The 21,714-nt window shown below is 48.7% G+C and overlaps 1 protein-coding gene across 36 annotated transcripts in view; it reads left to right on the forward strand.

The window, feature by feature from the left end:
* The window catches only part of LOC101925857 (T cell receptor alpha chain constant), a 487,011-nt gene extending 476,074 nt beyond the window's left edge, over positions 1–10,937 (forward strand). For all 36 annotated transcript variants that reach the window (XM_045397467.3, XM_015453560.2, XM_015453558.3 and 33 more), the window contains 4 exons: positions 6,326–6,598; positions 8,488–8,532; positions 9,410–9,517; positions 10,389–10,937. In XM_045397467.3, coding sequence (XP_045253402.1) covers positions 6,326–6,598; positions 8,488–8,532; positions 9,410–9,516 — 425 coding nt within the window. In that variant the 3' untranslated portion in view covers position 9,517; positions 10,389–10,937. The remainder of the gene's footprint in view (positions 1–6,325; positions 6,599–8,487; positions 8,533–9,409; positions 9,518–10,388) is intronic.
* Positions 10,938–21,714: the final 10,777 nt, after the last annotated feature.

Consider the following 21,714-nt stretch of genomic DNA (forward strand, 5'->3'; position numbering starts at 1 on the left):
TCTTAAAATTTTAATTCCTAGCCACTAGCTTAATAGTCTGTTTTCTATCAGTAGTATTTGCCAACGGGAATTGGCCATTTCATCATTGCAGAGACAGATTCCTTTGAGACAAAAGATCTTTATCAGAAAAGAAACTGTGACTGATTATGCCAAAAGATTGTTTTTTGTTACCATTTCGTTTTCATGAAAGGTGATGAATTATGCTTTCCAAAGACTCTGGGCATTGGACACACTTTCTCAAAACTGCACATCCAACTGAGAGACACAGGAAGAACTTAGAGCCTAAATAATGCCATCAAAATAATAAAAAGTTTGTAGAAAGGAACCATATAGAAGTTAAAGAAGAAATGAAATAGGCCTAATAAAAGAAGATAGCAGAACTGCATTAGAAATGAATGGAAATATTTAGAGGGTTTATGCATTCAACAAATATTTATTGGACAATTATTTTATTCCAAGCACTATGCTAAGTGTGAGGAAGGGAATGGGAGAGGAAGGAAGGGAAGGAAAGGAAAGAAAGTGGAGGAAGGACTGGGATGGAGGGAGGAAGGAAGGAAGGGAGGAAAAGAGGGAAGGAGGAAGGGTCTCTGCCATCCAGGGAAGGAGGGAGAGTCTCTGCCATCCAGGAGCTCAGAGTGCAAACAGACAACTATAGCCCATTGTCACCATGTCATAGTGGAGGTACATGCAAATTGCAATGGAAGTACAACAGAAGACAAGGCTAGCCTCCAATTGCCTGGTACATACACACATCTTCCACTATCATCTCTAGAGTTCTAGCAGCAAAAAAGAAAGAGGTCTAATGATAAATATATGAAGTCTGTCTCCACTTGAGAGACCACCCAAAAAAGATTTGTTCTAAGGAAACTTATCCCTATTAAGAGCAGAATCATCTTGGAAATATACAGTTCCAAGGTGTGTTAGAAAGGTGTGTACAAAAAGACCAAAAATTCACATTTGGAAAAAGGCGTTAAAGTTGCCATTGTTTCTAGTAGGTAAACCCTGCAAAGTGTTGGGGCAGCATAGATCCTGCATGTTGACGCCTGCATCTAACCTGCCCCGGAGCTGTTCTGACAGTGGCTGGAGCGTTTGCTGCACAGTTGCCTCGGTGTTCAGCAATTGCCAAAATAAAATGAAGCTATTTCATGATGATTAGAAAGAAATAATCAGCATCAATGAGGCCTCTAATGCATCTTCAGGAGTGAGTAGGAGGAATTAAGACCTGGTGGTCTTAAGACAAGAGACTTTTCTCTCTTGTCAGAGGAAGTTTGACTTGGGGGACCCTGGAAAACAGGGACAGGAGATGGAGTGCCCCAGCCAGGCTGGTCCTGCCCAGGTTAGAGTTCTTGTAAAGCACCATCTGATTGTGTGTTTTCTGGTGGCTACGATAAGCTGATTTTTGGAGGAGGGACCAGGCTGGCTGTACACCCATGTGAGTATGACCCTGCAAGTGACCAGTGCAGAAAGAACTGACCACTTGTCTATGAGAAAACAGGCGATGATTTATGGCAAACTTGGGGATCTATTGAGAAGCACTCATTTTCCATTTCTACAAGCTCTCTTGGTGACATAAAATGTTCCCATTTCTCATACTAAACACAGAAGTGCCAAGAGCCAACTGAGTAAATGAAAATCTGAGCAGAATAATTTATAGAAACATAAAAAGAGTCCCAAATACTCAGTGCTTCCAAGCGAAGCTGATAATATCGACACCAGATAATCTGAACATTCAGGAAATTAGCAAAGTGCCCTTGGGGGAAAGAGATGAGTTAATGGCAAACACAAATTCTCTTTTATTGCAGCAGGTAGCTAAATTCCCTGAATTGGCTAATAAACATGGTATGGGGATCCCTACCCATAGCATCTTCCTCTCTGGAGTTAGGAGAGTTTTCGACTTCCTCCTAAGGGTAAAAGTGGCCCAGACTCCTAACTGAAGGGCAAGTATACCACACGCAATTACAAGGTATAGAGGCAGCAGTGTATAGGGAGGCCCACAGACCTGGGGAAAATTCGGGCTCTACTCTCACTGGCTGTTTTCAATAAAGCCTCCACTTTCTCAACAGCAAAATGACTGTAACTACATCATAATAATATGAGATAATGGCCAGAATGTAAAAAGTGATCAATAAGTAGTAGCTTTTCTAAAATATTATTATAATTATTATTACTGAGGCTTTGCTTATACTAAGGTTTACACTATCATAAAGGGAAAGGGGAATTGCTTCCGTGGGAAGCACCAAAGACCCAGTGAGCCTTTTAGAATGTTGCTCTGAGACCCCAGTGGGTTCCAGCAGATTAGCATCAAGAAGGTTATCTCAAAGACCTTACCCACAGTGGGGGTACAGCAGTGCTTCCAAGATCATCTTTGGATCAGGGACCAGACTGAGCATCCAGCCAAGTAAGTAGAATGAAGCAGGAGAGCAAGGGAGGATGGACAACTATTTCTTCTTTGCCCAAAATGCCAACTTGAGCCCAGGTATTTTCCTCTGTGGGCTCCCAAATAGTTTCTTCCACCCATCCCCAGGAAATCCTCCATCCAGCACTCAGTGCTCTGCAGACATCATCCTTAGGCTGGGACCTTAGGAACCATGAGGCAGGCGATGAGCAAGGACTCCTGAACCTTCCACAAACGTATCCAAGATACTGCTGCCTGGAATTGAGGTTTTTGCTCTACTGAATTCTTAGTTAATTGAAACCATATGAAATCACAACCTCAGCCCAGGGAACCACAGCAGAATGGAGCAGGAGGAGAACTGTACATATCAGAAGTGAAATTTCAGTGCAAAAGAGCAGAAGGTCTAACTCTTAGGAGTGTGATTCTCCTGCCTTGTGGGGGAGATCAGTGTTTCTCTTATTTAAGTAACAGGTAAGTCCTGTGAGTTTCTGCAATGGTGTCACCCGTGGTGTGAATACTGGAGGAACAATTGATAAACTCACATTTGGGAAAGGAACCCATGTGTTCATTATATCTGGTGAGTCATCCCAGGTGGCACCACTTGCAACCCCATGGGCCAGTGTCGCTAATCCTTTCTCTGGGGATATCACTTATTACCATGGTGAGGCTTGCTGAAGATGTTGTAACTAATTGTCTTACAGAGGTCTGGGAAGGGAAAAGCATCACTATCTGTCTTGAATATTCATGTTTCTCTAGGTCAAACACATTAAAATTTGACTTTAATCATTCAATGGGTATTGTAAAATGCCTTCTATGTGACTATCACTCTATAAAATGCTAGACTGAGTATGAAGTGTAAGATAGATTCCTGTCCGGTCCTGAAGTGGTATAAAAACTAGACAAAAGTACAGAACTGTTGTAAATTAAGCAGCCCGAAAACTGTTCTAGTATTGGCCAGCTGATGATGTCAATGGACACAATAGAGATTCAGAGGGGATAGGGTGCTGGCTGAAAAGTTGGCCTAGATTGAGAAGTTTCATGCGGTACAAAGGATTCATTGAGCCCCAAAAGATGGATAAGATCTGTATGGGCAGAGAAAGGAGAGAAGGGGAGTTCTGGGCATAGGGAACAACAAGAAAGAAGGCATGATCCTGGGAATAATGAAGGCACATGCATTGTAGCCTAAGTATACATCTGATAATAAAATTGGTTGAAAAGTACTCAGAGAACATGTCTTTTTAGGCATGGAAAAAGGAAATACTAGAGCACGAGAATACAGAAATTAGGGCCGGGCCAGCCAGCCACTGGGAAACTGAGAATCCGATTTAGAGATGCAGACCAGAAGTGAAGGTGAGAGGAGCCAGCTACAGTGCTGCAGACCTCCCCTCTCCTTCCTCAGTGGGCTCTGAGAGGGATCAACCCACACCTTAGAGGAGGAGAAACCTAAGGGATTCTGTAATAGAGACACTGGGAGTGATATGAAAGTGTTACCTCCCAGTAGCAATTTGGCAAAGGAACCAGAGTTTCCATTTCTCACGGTACGTCTGCCCATGCCCACAGTTTCCTGATGCTCACTAGAACCTCAGTGGGACCCAGAGCCACTGTCACTAATTCTGATTTCTGGGTCCCTAGTGCCCAACTACAGGGACAGATTTAATGGTAAGGGAGCTTTCGATCACTGCTGTGTCCCTAGGGACCTAAAGCACTAGAGCACATGTGCTTCTGCAGTTCATTTTGAATGTAAAGGACAGTTCAGGATCTAGAATAGCTGAACTTCCACATCAAAAAGTTCGTTCCGTCTTGCCAAGCCTACCTTCTGATATCGTCAGTGATAGGATGTGTTATTCTTACTAGGGTAGAATAGGATGTCTGTCCCCAAAGGGCTCTGGCAGACAGACCCCTAAACACCTCCAAATTAAAAGCGGCAAAGAGATAAAGTTGAACTAGAGGTACATGGGGGATACAAAGTATAATAGGTACATGGCATGAAAGTATAAAAAGGCTAAAAAAAACTCAGTACCTCTAACTCAGCCCCTGTTGCCGTTTCTCGGAGTCTTGTGTTCCGTGGCATTGCGCTTTCTATAACAACAGTGTCCAGTAGAACTTTCTGTGGCAATGGAAATGTTCTGTCAATCTGCACTGTCCCATGCAATGGCCACCAGCTACATGTGGCTATTGAGCTCTTGAAATGAAGTTTCCATTTTTAATTGAAAACATTTTATTTCACATTGACTAATTCTTATTTCAACAGCCACATGTAGCTAGAGACTATTATACTAGACAGAGCAGCCTAGATCTTCTCCAGTCTGACACCCACTGGCCCCAGGACTTGAGTGAGTGTTTAACCAGGACTCCAACTTGGGTTTCTGCCCCACAAAGCCACCCACTTTCCCTGATTAGGGGCCACCAGATGCAGGTTGGCTTGAGGATCAGCACTTCCAGACTCTTCTCTCCCCCTCTGCAGTGCTGCCCAAGACCCCCACTGATGACTAACAATCAGGGGGACGTGTTGGTGGAGCTAATGGCTTTCTGTCTGTCCCTTCCCAGCAAAGGAACTATGCCTTAGGGCCTTCACCCAGAGAGATGTCAGACTGCCCAAGTATAAGGAGGTTGGAGGGAAGTAGGCAGAATCCTCTGGAGCCACAGCTCTGGATGTCTCTCCCCTCTGACCATGCAGCCCACCCCTGCTCCACTGCTCCAGGGGCAGCTGCATGCTGCAGGCAGCTCTGCCTCCACTCAGCATCCCAGGGGCTGATTTCTTTGGTTTTGGATCCAGCTGGATGTCGGCATTGCCGAGACCACCATGGTTGGCTCACCAACTGTCGGGGAATCACCAGGGTCTGAGAAATCTTGTATGCATGTGAGGAGCTGTGGGAGCAGAGAACCACTGGGTGGGAAATTCTAATCCCCACCCTGCTGGAAACTCTCTGGGTGGCCCCAACATGCTAATCCTCCGACAAACCTCTGCTTCCTCCTCAAAAGGCAGGAGGTCGGAAAGAATAAACAATGAGAGTCACATTAAAAACACAAAATCCTACGGAAATACTGAAGAGTGAGTCTCAGCACTAAGGAAAAGCCTCCAGCAGGTCCTGCTTTCTGAGGGTGAAGGATAGACGCTGTGGCCCTGCATGACTCACTAGCACTTTATCACAGCTATATTCTGCCAGGGTCAATGGCTCCAACTAACATTTGTTTGGTACTTTACAGTTTATTAAATAGATTTTTATATGGAGAAGCTCTCATTTCTTTCTCAGAAGAGCCTGGCTAGGAAGGTGGATGAGGCAACATATTCATTTTGCAGATGAAATTCCTGAGACGTAAGGAGCTGCTGTGACTTGCTCAAGGCCTTATATCGAGTAAACGGTAGTGCTGGGGCTTAGACGCAGGTGTTCTGATTTATAGTTCAAAACCTCTATCAATGAGAGGGAAATCTCCTGGTGATGTAATAGACTTCCCAACTTAATGCCAACATACCATAAACCTCCCATTCTGCTAATGCCCAGCTTAAGTTGGGGAGACCACTAGTTTGCTTTGCTCGGCCTTCTTTCCATGCCTGCCTTTGCTCTGCCAGAGTTATATTGCTGGAGTTTTGAAGAAGATCCTATTAAATAAAAGAATAAGCAATATCATTAAGTAGCCCTGCATTTCAGGTTTCCTCGAGTGGCAGGCCAGGCCTGGCAGTGAACGTTCACTGAAATCATGGCCTCTTGGCCAAGATTGACAGCGTGTACCTGTCCCTGAGTCCCAGTCCCAGTCCATCACAAGCAGCTGGTTTCTAAAACGCTGTTTCCCGTATAAAGCATGAGACCATGACTTGCCAGCCCCACGGAGCCCCGTTCTGGTACATCACTGGCATCTGGACTTCAGCCTGGATTGGGGCCAAAGAAGGAAATGAGATCATGTCCTAACCCTGATCCTCTTGTCCCACAGATATCCAGAACCCTGACCCTGCCGTGTACCAGCTGAGAGGCTCTAAATCCAATGACACCTCTGTCTGCCTATTTACTGATTTTGATTCTGTAATGAATGTGTCACAAAGCAAGGATTCTGACGTGCATATCACAGACAAAACTGTGCTAGACATGAGGTCTATGGACTTTAAGAGCAACGGTGCTGTGGCCTGGAGCAACAAATCCGATTTTGCATGTACAAGCGCCTTCAAGGACAGCGTTATTCCAGCAGACACCTTCTTCCCCGGCACAGGTAAGGGCGGCTTTGGTGCCTTCGCAGGCTGTTTCCTTGCTTCAGGAGTGGCCTGGTTCTGCCCAGAGCTCTGGTCAACGATGTCTAAAACTCCTCAGATTAGTGGTCTTGGCCTCATCAATTGCCACAAAACCCTCTTTTTACTGAGAAACAGTGAGCCTTGTCCTGGCAGTCCAGAGAATGACACGGGAAAAAAGCAGATGAAGAGAAGGTGGCAGGAGAGGGCACTTGGCCCAGCCTCAGTCTCTCCAACTGAGTTCCTACCGCCTGCCTTTGCTCAGACTGTTTGCCCCTTACTACTCTTCTGCGCCTCATTTTAAAGCCCTTCTCCAAGTTGCCTCTCCTTATTTCTCCCTGTCTGCCAAAAAATCTTTCCCAGCTTACTAAGTCAATCTCATGCAGTCACTCATTAACCCACCAAGCACTGGTTGTGCCGGTACATGAATGCACCAGGTGCTAAAGTGGAGGAATAAAAAGTCAGATGAGGGGTCTGCCCAGAGGAAGCTCCATTCTAGTTGGGGGAGCCCATCTGTCAGCTGGGAAAAGTCCAGAAAACTTCGGATTGGAATGTGTTTTAACTCAGGGTTGAGAAAACAGCCACCTTCATGACAAAAGTCAGGGAAGGGCTCTCTGAAGAAATGCTACTTGAAGGTACCAAGCATACCAAGGGCAGGGAGAGGACCCTATAGAGGCCTGGGACAGGAGCTCAATAAGAAAGGAGAAGAGGAGCAGGCATGAGTTGAGTGAAGGAGGCAGGGCCAAGTCACAGGGCCTCCTAGGCCATGAGAGGGCAGACAGTATTCTAAGTATACCAGAAAGCTGTTGATCAGCTTCAAGCAGGGGAGGGACACCTAATTTGCTTATTTTATTTATTTTATTTTATTTTATTTATTTTATTTTATTTTATTTTATTTTATTTTATTTTAAGACGGAGTTTTGCTCTTGTTGCCCAGGCTGGAGTGCAATGGCGCATCTCGGCTCACTGTAGCCTCCGCTTCCCAGGTTCAAGCGATTCTCCCGCCTCGGCCTCCCGAGTAGCTGGGGTTACAGGCTCCCACCACCACACCCAGCTAATTTTTTGTATTTTTAGTAGAAACAGGGTTTCACTATGTTGGCCAGGCTGGTCTCAAACTCCTGACCTCAGGTGATCCACCCGCTTCAGCCTCCCAAAGTGCTGGGATTACAGGCGTGAGCCACCACACCTGGCCTGCTTTTCTTAAAGATCAGTCTGAGTGCTGTATGGAGAGTGGGTTGTAAGCCAAGAGCAGAAGCAGAAAGGGAGCAGTTGCAGCAGAGAGATGATGGAGGCCTGGACAGGGCGGTGGCAGGGAGGTGGCCAACACCATTCAGGTTTCAAAGGTAGAACCATGCAGGGATGAGAAAGCCAAGAGGGGATCAAGGAAGGCAGCTGGATTTTGGTCTGAGCAGCTAAGTCAATGATAGTGCCATTTTATTAAGATGAAACCAAGGAACAAATTTGGGGTACAAGGATCAAAACTTTTTGGAACACATGAAAGTACCTGTTTATACTCTTTACGGCCCTTGCCACCGTGTATGCCTCACTGCCTCCATTGGACTCCAGAATGAAGCCACGCAAGAGCAGCGTCTATGCGTGATGGCACCTGTGGCCTATGTCATGCAACATGTACTTTGCACAAACAGTGTATATTGAGTAAATAGAAATGCTGTCCAGGAGCCAAGGTATCAGTCCTGCCAGGGCCAGGGGCTCTCCCTAGCATGTGCCCATGTGCTGTAAGTTCCCTCCAGATCTCTCCACAAGGAAGCATGGAAAGGCTGCAGACGTTCACCTGCCCAAGAACTAGGAGGTCTGGGGTGGGAGAGTCAGCCTGCTCTGGATGCTGAAAGAATGTCTGTGTTTTTCCTTTCAGAAAGTGTCTGTGATGCCAACCTGGTTGAGAAAAGCTTTGAAACAGGTAAGACAGGGGTCTAGCCTGGGTTTGCACAGGGTTGCAGAAGTGATGAACCCGCAATAATCCTGCCTGGATGAGGGAGTGGGAAGAAATGAGTAGATGTGCGAATGAATGATGAGGAATGGAAACAGCAGTTCGAGACCTGCCCAGAGCTGGGTGGGGTCTCTCCTGAATCCCTCTCACCATCTCTGACTTTCCATTCTAAGCAGTTTGAGGATGAGTTTCTAGCTTCAATAGACCAAGGACTTTTTCCTAGGCCTCTGTATTCCTTACAACAGCTCCAAGAGAGCCAGAGAGAGCTCCCGGGTGGCCCAGCTGTGAAATTTCTGACTCCCTTAGGGATAGCCCTAAACTAACCGGATCATCCTGAGGACAGTTTCACAGCCAAGAGGTTTTGCCTTCTTTCAAGAAAAGCAACAGTACTCACACAGGCTCTAGGCAATGGTCCTGTCTCTCAAGAATCCCCCACCACTCCTCACACCCACCCTGGGCCCATATTCATTTCCATTTGAGTTGTTCTTACTGAGTCATCTCTCCCGTGGTAGCGGAACTCACTAAGGGGCCCCTATGGACCCCAGGGATTGAAATGATAAATTCTGAGCAGCTACCCCATCCCCAGAAGGGCTCGGAAATAAAATAAGAGCCAAGTCTAGTCGGTGTTTTTGTCTTGAAACACAAAATACTGTTGGCCCTGGAAGAATGCACGAAATATGTTTGCAAGGGGATATGCACAGAAGCTGCAAGGGAGAGGTGATGCAGGAGCCGCAGGCCTCCCCCACCCAGCCTGCTCTGCCTTGGGGAAAACCATGGGTGTGTCCTGCAGGCCATGCAGGCCTGGGACATGCAAGCCCATAACCGCTGTGGCCTCTTGGTTTTACAGATATGAACCTAAACTTTCAAAACCTGTCAGTGATTGGGTTCCGAATCCTCCTCCTGAAAGTGGCCGGGTTTAATCTGCTCATGACGCTGCGGCTGTGGTCCAGCTGAGGTGAGGGGCCTTGAAGCTGGGGAGTGGGGGTTAGGCACGCGGGTCTCTGGGTGCACCCTAAGCTCTGAGAGCAAGCCTCCCTGCAGGGTCTTGCTTTTAAGTCCAAAGCCTGAGTGAGCCCACCAAACTCTTCTATTTCTTCCTGTTACAAATTCCTCTTGTGCAATAACAATGGCCTGAAACACTATAAAACATGCTCATTTCAGCCACCTCAGTTGAACTTCTCCCCTATGAGGTAGGAAGAACAGAAATGAAGAAACTGAGGCCACACAGCTAATGAGTGGAAGAAGAGAGACACCCGTTTACACCGCATGCCTTGTGCTGTACTTCTCTCACCATGTGACCTAAAGGGACCCCCAAGGCCTCTCCTCATGTCCTCTCTCCCCATATGGCCATCTTAGCTCAGTAGAAAGAAGACATTACACTCATATTATACCCTAATCCTGGCTAGAGTCTCCACGCCCTCCTCCCCCAGGGTCCCCAGTCATCTTGCTGACAACTGCATCCTGCTCCATCACCATCAAAAAAACTCCAGGCTAGGTGCGGGGCCTCACGCCTGTAATCCCACCACTTTGGGAGGCAGAGTCTCCCAAAAGTAACTGTAGTCCCAGTTACTTAAGAGGCGGAAATGGGATGATCGCTTGAACCCTGCAAGATCAAGGCTGCAGTGAGTTGTGATCACGCCACTGCACTCCAGCCTGGAAGACAAAGCAAGATCCTGTCTCAAAAAAATAAAAAAATAAGAACTCCAGGGTCCATTTGCTCCTAGAACTCTACCACACAGCCCCAAACAGAGCCATCTCCATCACACCCCTAACAGTCCTGGGTCCTCCTCAGTGTCCAGCCTGACTTCTGTTCTTCCTCATTCCAGGTCTGCAGGATTGTAAGACAGCCTGTGCTCCCTCGTTCCTTCCTCTGCATCGCCCCTCCTCTCCCTCTCCAAGCAGAGGGAGCTCTCCCACCCCCATGGAGGAGAAAGCTGCTACCACCTCTGTGCCCCCCGGCAATGCCACCAACTGGATCCTACCCAAATTTGTGATGAAGATTGCCGAAGAGCTGCCAAACACCGCTGCCACCCCCTCTGTTCCCTTATGGCTGCTTGTCACTGACTGACATTCACGGCAGAGGCAAGGCTGCTGCAGCCGCCCCTGGCTGTGCACATTCCCTCCCGCTCCCCAGAGACTGCCTCCACCACCCCACAGATGATGGATCCTCAGTGAGTTCTCTTGGGCTCTAGGTCCTGGAGAATGTTGTGAGGGGTTTATATTTTTTAAATAGGGTTCATAAAGAAATACATACTATTCTTCTTCTCAAGACATGGGGGGAAATTATCTCATTATTGAGGCCCTGCTATGCTGTGTATCTGGGTGTGTTGTATATCCTGCTGCCAATGGCTTCATTAAAATGGTTTGGAAGAGCAGAGACTGTGCCTCTGTTTGACTGGGTTTGGTTGCAGTCATTTTCTGCTTGCTGGTAATCACTAGCTGGGCAGAGAAAAACCAAGGCATTTGTCTATGATGCGGTCCAGGAAGCCTCATTCAACAAGCTGCCTAAGTCAACCTCTTTTTGGAATAACCTCTAAAAGCTTCCGCTTAGCAGGCTATGCTGAGGGCCGGGAAAACCCACCTACCGGCTTGGGCCCCTTCTCTTCCACTCTCATGCCACGCCACGGGACCACCCATAACAGGAGCCCATACACATGGGTGGCAGTGACCTGCAGCAGACAGGGACCACACAGCAAGTGTCCCCAAAATGCCACCCACGTCTCCTGCCCTCCAGGAGCATTTCCTTTGCCTCTCCTCTCAGACTGGGTTTCCACTGAAACTGCATTGTCTCACAAATTCATGGCTGGGGACCACCCACCACTCTGCTGCCTGGCCCAGCCCCACGCCAGCCCTTTGAGGTGCCCAATCTGACAGCAGGAGCAGGGTTGAGAGGAGGCTGTGGCCCCAGCAGGACTTTATGTTCCCACCATCCCGGATGTGAGAATGAGGAAAAAGGAGATGAGTTGTCTCCCCACGAGCCCAGAGATTTGACCGAGGAGAGTCGATGCCCTGAGCTCTCCCCTGGAAGAAAAGACATGGGGCTCCCTGGGGTCCACAGCACACTGTGCTCTCCCTCCTGAGACTCCTGCTGCCAGAGCACCTTTCCCCAGGGTCAGGGATGCCGAGGGGAACACAGCTTAGAGACCACTCCCCCATCCACCCAGCAAGCACAGCTACCAAGACCCAAAGCTGAGGCTTACCAACGCCCGGGGGTGGGAGAGGGTTCCATGGTTCCCCTATGCGTCTGACCATCCCAGCCAGAAATACGTAAATCCTCTCAGCTACAGCTCATGCCTGCTTTTTTTCACAGGGAAGAAGCTACAGGTTGAGTATCCCTTCTCTGAAATGCATGGTACCAGAAGTGTATCAGGTTTTGGATTTCTTTTCTTTTTGAGTCGGAGGTAGAATATTAGCCTTATACTTACCAATTCGACATCCCTAATCTAAAAATCTGAAATCCAAGATGCCCCAGTGAGCATTTCCTTTGAGCATCATGTGGGCACTTAAAAAGCTTCAGATTTTGGAGCATTTCACATTTCAGATTTTTGAATTAGGGATACTTAACCTGTACCAGCTTTAATAGGTGACCTAGAGCACACCCCTGCCCTCTACAGGCTTATGTGTCGCCACTTACGAAATGTCGGGTAGGACTGGAGGCTACCTCCCACTCCCTGCACCGCTGATTCTGTGCCCCCTGTAGAATTAAGAACCAGTGTCCCCTCTCCTGGTCAGCCCTACTGAGGGGAGTCACAAAATCCCCAGTTCTTTCTAAGCTGCCCCATCTCTCACCTACATCCAATCCCCTTAAAGATCACCAAAGGGAAAGGGCTCAGAACTCCATCACAGCAGGGCCACCCTCACACATGGTAGGACTGTAGCACCTTCACAAAGGTGGGGTTTGCCACCTTTGGGGAACTCTGGGGGGCCTCTACCTCCTCACCAGTCTGACACAATGCCAGAGATTCCACCATTGGGAATTTCTTATAATTAAAGCATTCTCTTCCCTGTATTAAATGAAAATGCCCCTGGGAGGGTTAATAGAGCAAGCCTTTATCAACCATTAAAAACTGAGGGCCAGTTTGTTTCTCTTTCTTTTCCCCCTGAAGTGGTAATTCATTTTGCTTTGTAGAAAAAGATTCAGGCGAGGGAAGTGTGGGTGACTGGGGAGGCAGGTCTGCTCTTTTGAGTTGGCTGCAGTGACGTGGAGGTCATAGGGCTGAGGGAAGGAAACAGGAGCCTGGAAGGCAGTGAAGAGGTGAAAGATAGACCCCTGCAATAATCTTAGAGGCGACCCAGACTGCAGGAGACCTGCAGGAGGCCTGTGGGAGCCTGTGGAGGCCTGTGGAGGCCTGCCAGCCCAGTGCCCTCAGAGAGCAAGGACAGTCACTGGTCCCCCAAGGCCTCCCACAGATCTATGCAAGGTGATGCAGCAGGGGCTATGGACCCACCCACCCCCAAGCAAGGAGGCAAGATGACAAGGCCAGGGCAGGTAGGGAGCCATCTGGAGAGCGGGCTCAGCTCCACCCTTGAGAAATTTCCATCTAAATCCAGGAGATGCTCTATTCAGCAAGAACCTTCCCTCACGTCTGAGGCTGTTAAACCTAAAGCCAGTTAGGGCAGAGGTCAGAGGAGTGGACCAGGAGCAAGTGGGTTGAGGCTGAGCAAGTGTTGGGGGTGGGGCCAGAGACTCCATCCATCTCCGACTGCTCTGCTCACATGTCTGGCTCCGGGCCCACCTGGGATGTCAGAGGGAATTAGAGTGGCCTTGTGAGAAGGCTCAGCAGAAGGGCTCCTGTGCCCACTGGGCAGGTCAGCACTGAGCCTAGCACCACCACAATAAAGCCCCTCAGTGCAGAGGGCCCAGCTATAAGGAACTGGGCATTGCTTGGCCTGGAGGGAATAGGAAGCTGAGGAGACCTGGAAACACAGTCATGAAGAGCCCGGCCGTGAAGACCCACAGACCCTGCGAGCCAGGGCCATGGGCTGCAGCTGCAGCTCTACCAGCCTGGACCCAACCTCAGGCCAACATCCCAGCAGGGAACATGTTACTAAGGCCAGCTTTAGAAGGGACTTCTCTGGACACATGCCCTACTGTCCCAAAAGACTTAAGCACAGGCCAGTCCCAAAGGCATAAGAATGGACTAAATGAGCTCTCGTGGCCCCAGGCCTAAGATTCTAGAGGACTCTCTGAAACTTCACTCGGAGACCTGACCTCTGAGGGCAACTGGAGTCACAGCCACTCAGGCGAAACGGCAGGCTACGCAAGCACCGTGTTTCAGGAGCGTCCTGGTGGGGTCTTTGGCTCTGACAGAGCAACCCCTCTGCTGTTACCCTTACTGGGGGCAGCCATCTGAGTCTTAAGGGTTTGCTTATTTTTTAGGTCCAAACATAAAATTCAATTCCCCTGGGATCATGTATACAGACAGACCTATAGCACCTTATTATCAGGTACCATCCTGGTGGGGAAGTCCCCTGGCCTGTGTGCTCTGTGGGACGGGAATGTTCCTTGTCATCAATGTGTCCCCAGGAACTAGAACAGTGCCTGGCACACAACAGATGCCATTAAATAAATAAGTGAATGACTCCTGCAGTTAGGCTCTGGGTGGGGGGAGCTGAGTGTGAGGAGTGGGGAGTACAGGAGAAAGGAAAGTGGGGATTAGTAGAGGAAGTGGTCAGGTGAGTCAATGTTTCACAGTTTTGCCAAGAGCTAAAGTAACTTGTCAAGAACTTCAGAACAAGCAAAACCTGAGTGGTGGCCCCTTGGTCAGGGCAGCCCCCAGGCAGGCACACATCTATCCAATGAAGCCTGGAGGACAGGGACTGTGGGAAAGCATACAGGGTAGCTGGGAGTCTGACCTCACTGTGTGACTACACCGAGGTCCGGGGCCAACAGTCACTTTATGTGGGTTCACCTCAGTTTCTCCATGAGTCCTACTCTAAAACCCATCTACCTCCTTGATCCATGTGTGGGAAGACGAGCTTCTGACTGGGATGAGTCTGGGGGAGCAAGCACATGGAGACCCAGTGCTGTCATTCTGGCTGCGGGAAGGCTGCAGGACCACCAGCGCCCTGCGTCTGCGTCAAGGCCCCCTGGGCAACGCGGTGAGGGGTGGGGGGTGCAGGCCTCCTTTCACACAGAGACACACATGCCTGAGGCCTCTCTGCGTAGCACACATAGAGCTATCTTTTGCAATTAATAAACAGGTCAGACATTGAGTCAGTAGCCACAAGTAGAACAGGAAGTGGAAAAAGTCTCCCACTTCCCTCCAGGTGTTTGGGGGCTGGGGCGGTCCCCTCCCATTTCCATGATGTCATGGTTACCAAGAGGGGCAAGTAGGGCACCCTTTGAAGCTCTCCCACAGAAGCCACATCCTCTGGAAAGAAGAGTTAAAAATACTGAGTTAGAGATAGCATCGTCCCAGGCCACGTGCCGAGGGGAGCAGGCTGTGCCGTTACACCACCCGCCAGCCGCAGGTGCAGCAAGGCCAACACGCCAGGCTGGGAGGGGCTGCCGGTCCCTCTGTGACTTGCACCGGGCCCGCTGCCTGCTGGGGCGGTGCTGCTGGCCCCACTGCTGAGCCGCCTCCCTCACCGCACCTCTGCTGCCCCTCCAAACCAGCCAAGATCAGACCTCGATCTCACCTGGTTAAGTGCTTACTTAGTACAGGACAGACCCTCAGGGCTCTCCTGGGAGGGAGGGATGTGGGGAGGCTGTATCTGTCCCCACACACAGCTAGGTCTGATTCTCTGAGGGACCCCCTTCAATAGCCCCCCCCTTACCCTGATGTTTGTCCATTAGGTGATGGCCCTAATGGACGCCTTGATGGACACGTCCGGGACCCAGGGACCCGGAGACCAGGAATCTGCAGGTCTCCGGGAGCCGCAGAACCTGAAACCCAAAAATACCAGGCTTGATCGCCGGCTCTTTGGTAGTGTCGCCATCCACCCGCATGGGGGCAGCAGCGCTCCACCAAAAAGACCTCTCCTCCCTTTGTCTGTTAATTCTGGAGAGAGAAAGCCCCCAAGGTTTAGGAAAAGCTCTTTTCCGAGGAAAATAAAAGGGCAGGTGACTTTTATCCCACAAGTCCCTGCCCTGTGCCCGTCACTTTGCTGGGCGCAAGACCTGTGTTATCATGTCACATCCCCACAGAGAGGAGGGACTGGGGGCTGGGCCGGCAGCAGGGGGCGCTGCTCGTCCGGGATCATCAGACCCGCTCCACCTGGAGCCCTGCAGAAAGTGCAGAGGGAGGGCTGGGGGCCCGGAGGAAGCCTTGGATTCGGAATTAGGGTGGCTGGCGTCCGGAATCCACCACTTCATAGAGCTGTGCCTTTGGCAGGTCACTAATCGCCCACCGCCTCAGTTTCCCAGTGGGCCCAACTCTCTCTCATGGGTAATTTAAGAACCAGGCTTTCTTTGGCATTGTATACCTGCCACGTGCCAGACTGTGTCGTGCTCTGGGGATTCAGTCTCTGTGCAAACTATGACCCCATACAGATGAAGTCCAAGAACAGGCAAAACGCATCACAGGTGATAGAAATTAGGGCACTGTTTGCCTCTGGGGTAGAAGGATAGATTGAAAAGGGGCATGAGGAAACCTTCAGGGGTGGTGGAAATGTTCCATATCTTTATCTTGGGTGATGGCTAAATGGGTGTGTGTGTGTGTGTGTGTGTGTGTGTGTGTGTGTGTATATATATATATATACACATCTCAAATACATCATTAGTGCATTTTCTTCTATGTAAATTATGCCTCAAAAAAGTACTGCTCCCATTAAATACACACACACACACACACACACACACACACACACACACACACACACAGAGTTTCTGTCTTCAAGGAGCTAACAGTCCAGTGAGTAGTGGGTATGAAAGAGATGTGTTAACGGCTGCAATCGCAAGACAGAGGCTTTTGTTATTATACTATCTTCTGGCAGGAGTCCTCTGGCAGGAGTCCTCAGGCGGGAGGCAGGAGAACCAGTTGTTTGTCCCTAAGTGTCACTGCCCCTCACGAGCCTTCTCTCCTGGGGCCTTTAATTTTTCTGAGTCCCCACGTGTTATTATTCACATAGAGATAAAAATACCTGCCCACCTATTCTCAGTGTTGTTGAAGGGATTGAAAGCAATCATGGGTGTGGAATGCTTAGTAAACTGAAATCCCAATGCAAATATGAAGTGGGAATGCATCAGAAAGCCCAGAACCATGACCTGAGTGAGATGGGTTGGGCTGGGTCAGATGGCACTGCCATACTGAGAAAAAAGTGGGCTGGCTGCGGCTTCACGCAGCCCAGGACAGCTCAGAACTCCCCAGGCCCTGCCGGTGCGCTGGTGTTTCTCATAGTATGTGGCCACCTCTCCAGTCACTTCGGCCCCAGGAGCTTCTTGTTACACCGTGATTTTGTCACTACCTCTGCAGCTTCCCGCCTCCTGCTTCCGGCTTCCGGAAGGAAGCGCGTGATGGAGAGGAAATGACGGAGCCAGGAGGCAGTGGTCAGGCAGGGCCGAGTTTCTGACAGAAGCCAACACTTCTGGCCCCACAGTGCTCACAGCCTCCCTGACTCTCCTCACCACATCACAGCTGAAAAGGCTCATGTCTTATCTCTCCTCTCAACCCCTGGGGCCTTCTCTGCTTTCAGAAGGACCCCCTGGGAGCCCCTGGCAGGACACATCTGAAAGCACGGAGCCAGACCTCTACAGCCACCTCCAGCGGGCAGGTTCTGTGGGTAGCCATCTCCTCGCAGGCCAGAACACCCCACATCACTCCAGGAGGGTTTCGCCACCTTTGAGAAGAGAGGAGTCCAGTGTCTGTTTGCTCTGGAAACGTGGGCATGTTCCCATTCCAAAGGCGACAGGATCCGAGGGGGGGATCATTCCCATTTTCAAAGCCTTCCTAAAATCCCACCGAGCAGTGGGGAAGAGTGCAAGTCTACCCTTTCCCTGAACCGCCCACATGAAATTTAGCAACAACAACAAAAAAGGAAAATATTACGGCAAGATCATGTAAGCGTAAGAAGACAAGGTTGGCAGGACCTAAGTCTGGGTAGATGAAGGAATATGGTTTACATAATGGGGAGCACCTAGTCTCCATTTCATGCTTCCAGCCTTGATGGGAGGAAAGTAGGTAAACCTTAAAAGGGACTTCTTTCCAATGGAGGCTGCAAGATTCTATTTTTACCAACCTCTAAGGTGCCCACCTTATCCTTGCTGACCCAAGTTATTCCAGTGACTTACCAAGGGACATGGGTGGAACGACATCCTTATCTGGACTCCTTATTAACAATACCCTGCATCTGTACAACACCAAAGCAAACATCACCTCTTTTGATCAGAATGATAAACCCAAGTGGTAGGCAGAGTATTCTCTCCCCTTTTACAAATGAGATGCACACGGAGCGGCTTGCACAGGATCACGGTGAACTAGGCCCTGACCCCACCAGACTCAGATCCCAGTCTTTCCACCAAACTCGGTGGACTCAGAAATACCAAGTGGTTCCAGATTCAGCCATCAGAGGAAGGAGCATGAACTGAGTGGCATTCCGAGGCCCCCGAAGACTAAGTGTCTTATTTCCTGCCTCCGTGGCCCTTCCCTCTTTCCGACTCTGCCTGCATGGAGTTGATCCCCCTTCAGGATAAGATCAGAATGGCAAAGCAGAGTTCTGTACCCTTAGGAGGCACTCCCTCAATAAATATCTGATGTTGCCAGGCGCGGTGGCTCATGCCTGTAATCCCAGCACTTTGGGAAGCCAAGGCGGGCAGATCACTTGAGGTCAGGAGTTCAAGACTAGCCTGGCGAACATGGTGAAACCCCGTCTCTACTAAAAATACAAAAAAATTAGCCAGGTGTGGTGGTGGGCGCCTGTAATCCCAGCTACTCGGGAGGCTGAGGCAGGAGAATTGCTTGAACCCAGGAGGCAGAGATTGCAGTGAGCCGAGATCACGCCATTGCACTCCAGCCTGGGCAACAGAGCAAGACTCCATCTGAAAACAAAACAAAAAAAATTATCCACTACTCAAGCATATGCCAATGGGGATGACTAAAGTAATATCCAGACACACTCCCCATGGCTGGTCCCTTCGCTGACTCTTTCTCAGCTGCCAGATCTCAGCCTATAGGTTACCTGGTCAGAGAGGTCCTTCCTAACCACTCTAAGCAGCTCCCTCCCCAGCCCCATTTACTGTCACATTGTATTGTTTACTTCTTTCCTTTACTCCACTCACAACAAAATTATTTCATTTATGTAATAATTTGGCTCTCTTCCCTACTGGAATTTAAGGCTCAGAAAGTGAGGCGGCTTGTCCGTTCTGATCACTTCTGTAGCACTTAAGGTAAGCAAAAATTGAAAGGGGTAAAACAGAAAGAATAAGCTCTGCCATCAGATGTCTCTTATTTATACCCTGACACTAGATTGGGGTTAAATGTGGAGAATCATTGAAGCTGTTAGACATATGGGAGCTTGCTAGCCTTTTGACGTGTGTGTATATGCACACATGAGGGAAAATTTCAATTAAAAGTTAAAAACAAAGTTGTTTATCCCTGGGTTTTAACAGTCCTGAATAGCAGGCCTCAAAGGGGGCTCCTAGGGAGGTCTCTCCCCTTCTCCCAGGGACAGCCAGGCCTGCCATTGGCCACCACAGTGCTTTAGCTGAAAGTCAGTGAAATGGATATGTAGCTGGGGGAGAAAAGCAGTATGTCGTGGAATCCTCAGAGCTTCTGGTGAGTGCTGAAAGGAATGAATGACACATTTGTAGAGCAATTACATTAACATGTTTTCACGTACGTTTTGTTGGGATAACCACAGTATGAAGTATTATTATCCCCATGCTTATTTTATGATTTATCTCATTCAAAGCCTAACCCAAATGCTTTCAGCTAGACAGAAATAAGATTCAAACCTAACACTTGCTGAGTCTCCATCTCCTCATCAGGAAAATAAGAATGCCACCCACCTCCTTCATGCAATGATAGGGAAACGTAAGTAACAGGAGGGTGCTTAACAGTTTGCCAGACACGTGGCCCACGCTCGCTCACTCACTCCTCTCACTCACTCCTCGACAGGAAGGGCTGTGTCTTATCTTTTCTAATGCCATGCACTACCTAGCACAAAGCCTAAGTGTGTAATTATTTGCTAAATTTTAGAGGCAAAAGGTCAACAGACAGTAAGTGGCAGAACAAGTCCTTGAATCAACACTTCCAGATCAAAGTGTTTTCCACAATACCAGGCTGCCTCTCTGGTGGTTTGAAAATACTTTTTTAAAATCCCATTGACAGAACTTGGACCTACCTATAAATTCAATGTAAGCAAATAAAATACTTTGTTTAGTCCTTCAAAAGCTTCCTCCCACTTTTTTCCTACCCCCTCCTCTAAGATCCTTGTTCTAGAAAGTGTGTTCTCCCACAGGAGAAATCCATTTTTTATATTTGTTAAAAACTTTTAAATAAACCGTAGTTATTAAGTCATTTCACACTCAAACTTTTATTATAGACTCCCAGAGCCGAGCTGCAACCCAGCACGACAGGAGAGCAGCAGAGTCTCCCGCTAAGTTTGTAAACAAGCTCCCTGGCCTCTATAACCTCCAACACCGGGGAGCGTGCCTCTGTGACCTCCCCAAGTATTTTCTAGCCATCACAACAAAAGTGTTTTGAAGCCCAAGATGAAAGGATGTGATCACAAGAGGCCGAAGGTATAGGCTGCTAAGAGAAGAAAACAAGAGAGATGGTTTCCATGTGATAGGGGCCAGGAAATGTGTGGGCAGGAGGTGCTCAGGGCTGGGCTTCCCACCACTGCAAAGAATGGCAGGGAATAGACTTTCCACAGTGTTTGTGGTGAATGGCTTCCGGCCCCATAAAAGAGCACAGAAAACAAAAATAAACCACCCCACAGAGGTGTTAAGCAAGGGGAAGCAGGAAATGCTAGGGTCTACCTCACTCTCCATGCAGTAGTCCTCAAAATCAACTCCTTCAACATACTTCAGCTGAAAAAACACCAAAGAATCAGAAACGCAATGGGGCTTGGGGGTGTGTCTTTAAGTTCGAGACAGGGTCTCGCTCTGTTGCCCAGGCTGAAGTACAGTGGTGCCATCATGTAGTCTCTACCTCCTGGGCTCAAGTGACTCTCCCAACTCAGCCTCCCGAGTAGCTGGGACTACAGAGGTGCACCGCCATGCCCAGCTAATTTTTTTTTGTTTTTGTACAGACAGGGACTCACTGTGTTACCCAGGTTGGTCTTGAACTCCTGGGTTCAAGCCGTTCTTCCACCTTGGCCTCCCAAAGTTCTGGGATTACAGGTGTTAGCCACTGCACCTGGCGTTTTTTCAGTGTTGTTTCATTTTTTTTTGTTTTTTGTTTTTGTGACTAAGTTTCGCTTTTGTTGCCCAGGCTGGAGTGCAATGGCACAATCTTGGCTCCCTACAACATCTGCCTACCAGGTTCAAGCGATTCTCCCGTCTCAGACTCCTGAGTAGCTGGGATTACAGGCACAAGCCACCACGCCTGGCTAATTTTTGTATTTTTAGTAGAGACGGGGTTTCGTCATATTGATCAGGCTGGTCTCCTGACCTCAGGTGATCTGCCCACCTCGGCCTCCCAAAGTGCTGGGATTACAGGCATGAACCACCATGCTTGGCCTTTTAAGAACAGGGTCTCACACTGTTGCTCAGGCTGGAGTACAGTGGCTACTCACAGGTCCACAGTTAATTCTTCAGTACGTGTGAAATTGAGAACCATAAAGCAAATCAACAGAAGCATAAAAACAAGAGTTACCTATAATGAGCCTTTAACTAAATCTAATCCCAAGACTTCTAAAGCAGTCTGTAGGTTTTACCCCTGAAGCGAATATTGAAAAGACACACCAAAGATGAATGTTTCCTGTTGATGGTAACTGGCTTGGGTAAATCACAACCTCTGAGACCACAGCTGACCTGGCAAATGGGAATTTAATACCTGTCCCATGTACCTCAAGATCATTATGAAAAAATAAACAAAACCTGTATATTAAAGACTCTGCAATTACAATGTCTTCCTTCATAAAATTACTATTATTCCCAGTTTTCAACCCATGTCTCAAAGTTCAGATGCTTATCTTATTCAAAATTCCAATTTCTCTAGACTAAAAATTATCCAGAAGCCTCCTGATAAGGTCTATGACATCTGT

This window comes from Macaca fascicularis, chromosome 7 (assembly GCF_037993035.2).
Source record: "Macaca fascicularis isolate 582-1 chromosome 7, T2T-MFA8v1.1".
Classification (NCBI taxonomy): Eukaryota; Metazoa; Chordata; class Mammalia; order Primates; family Cercopithecidae; genus Macaca; species Macaca fascicularis.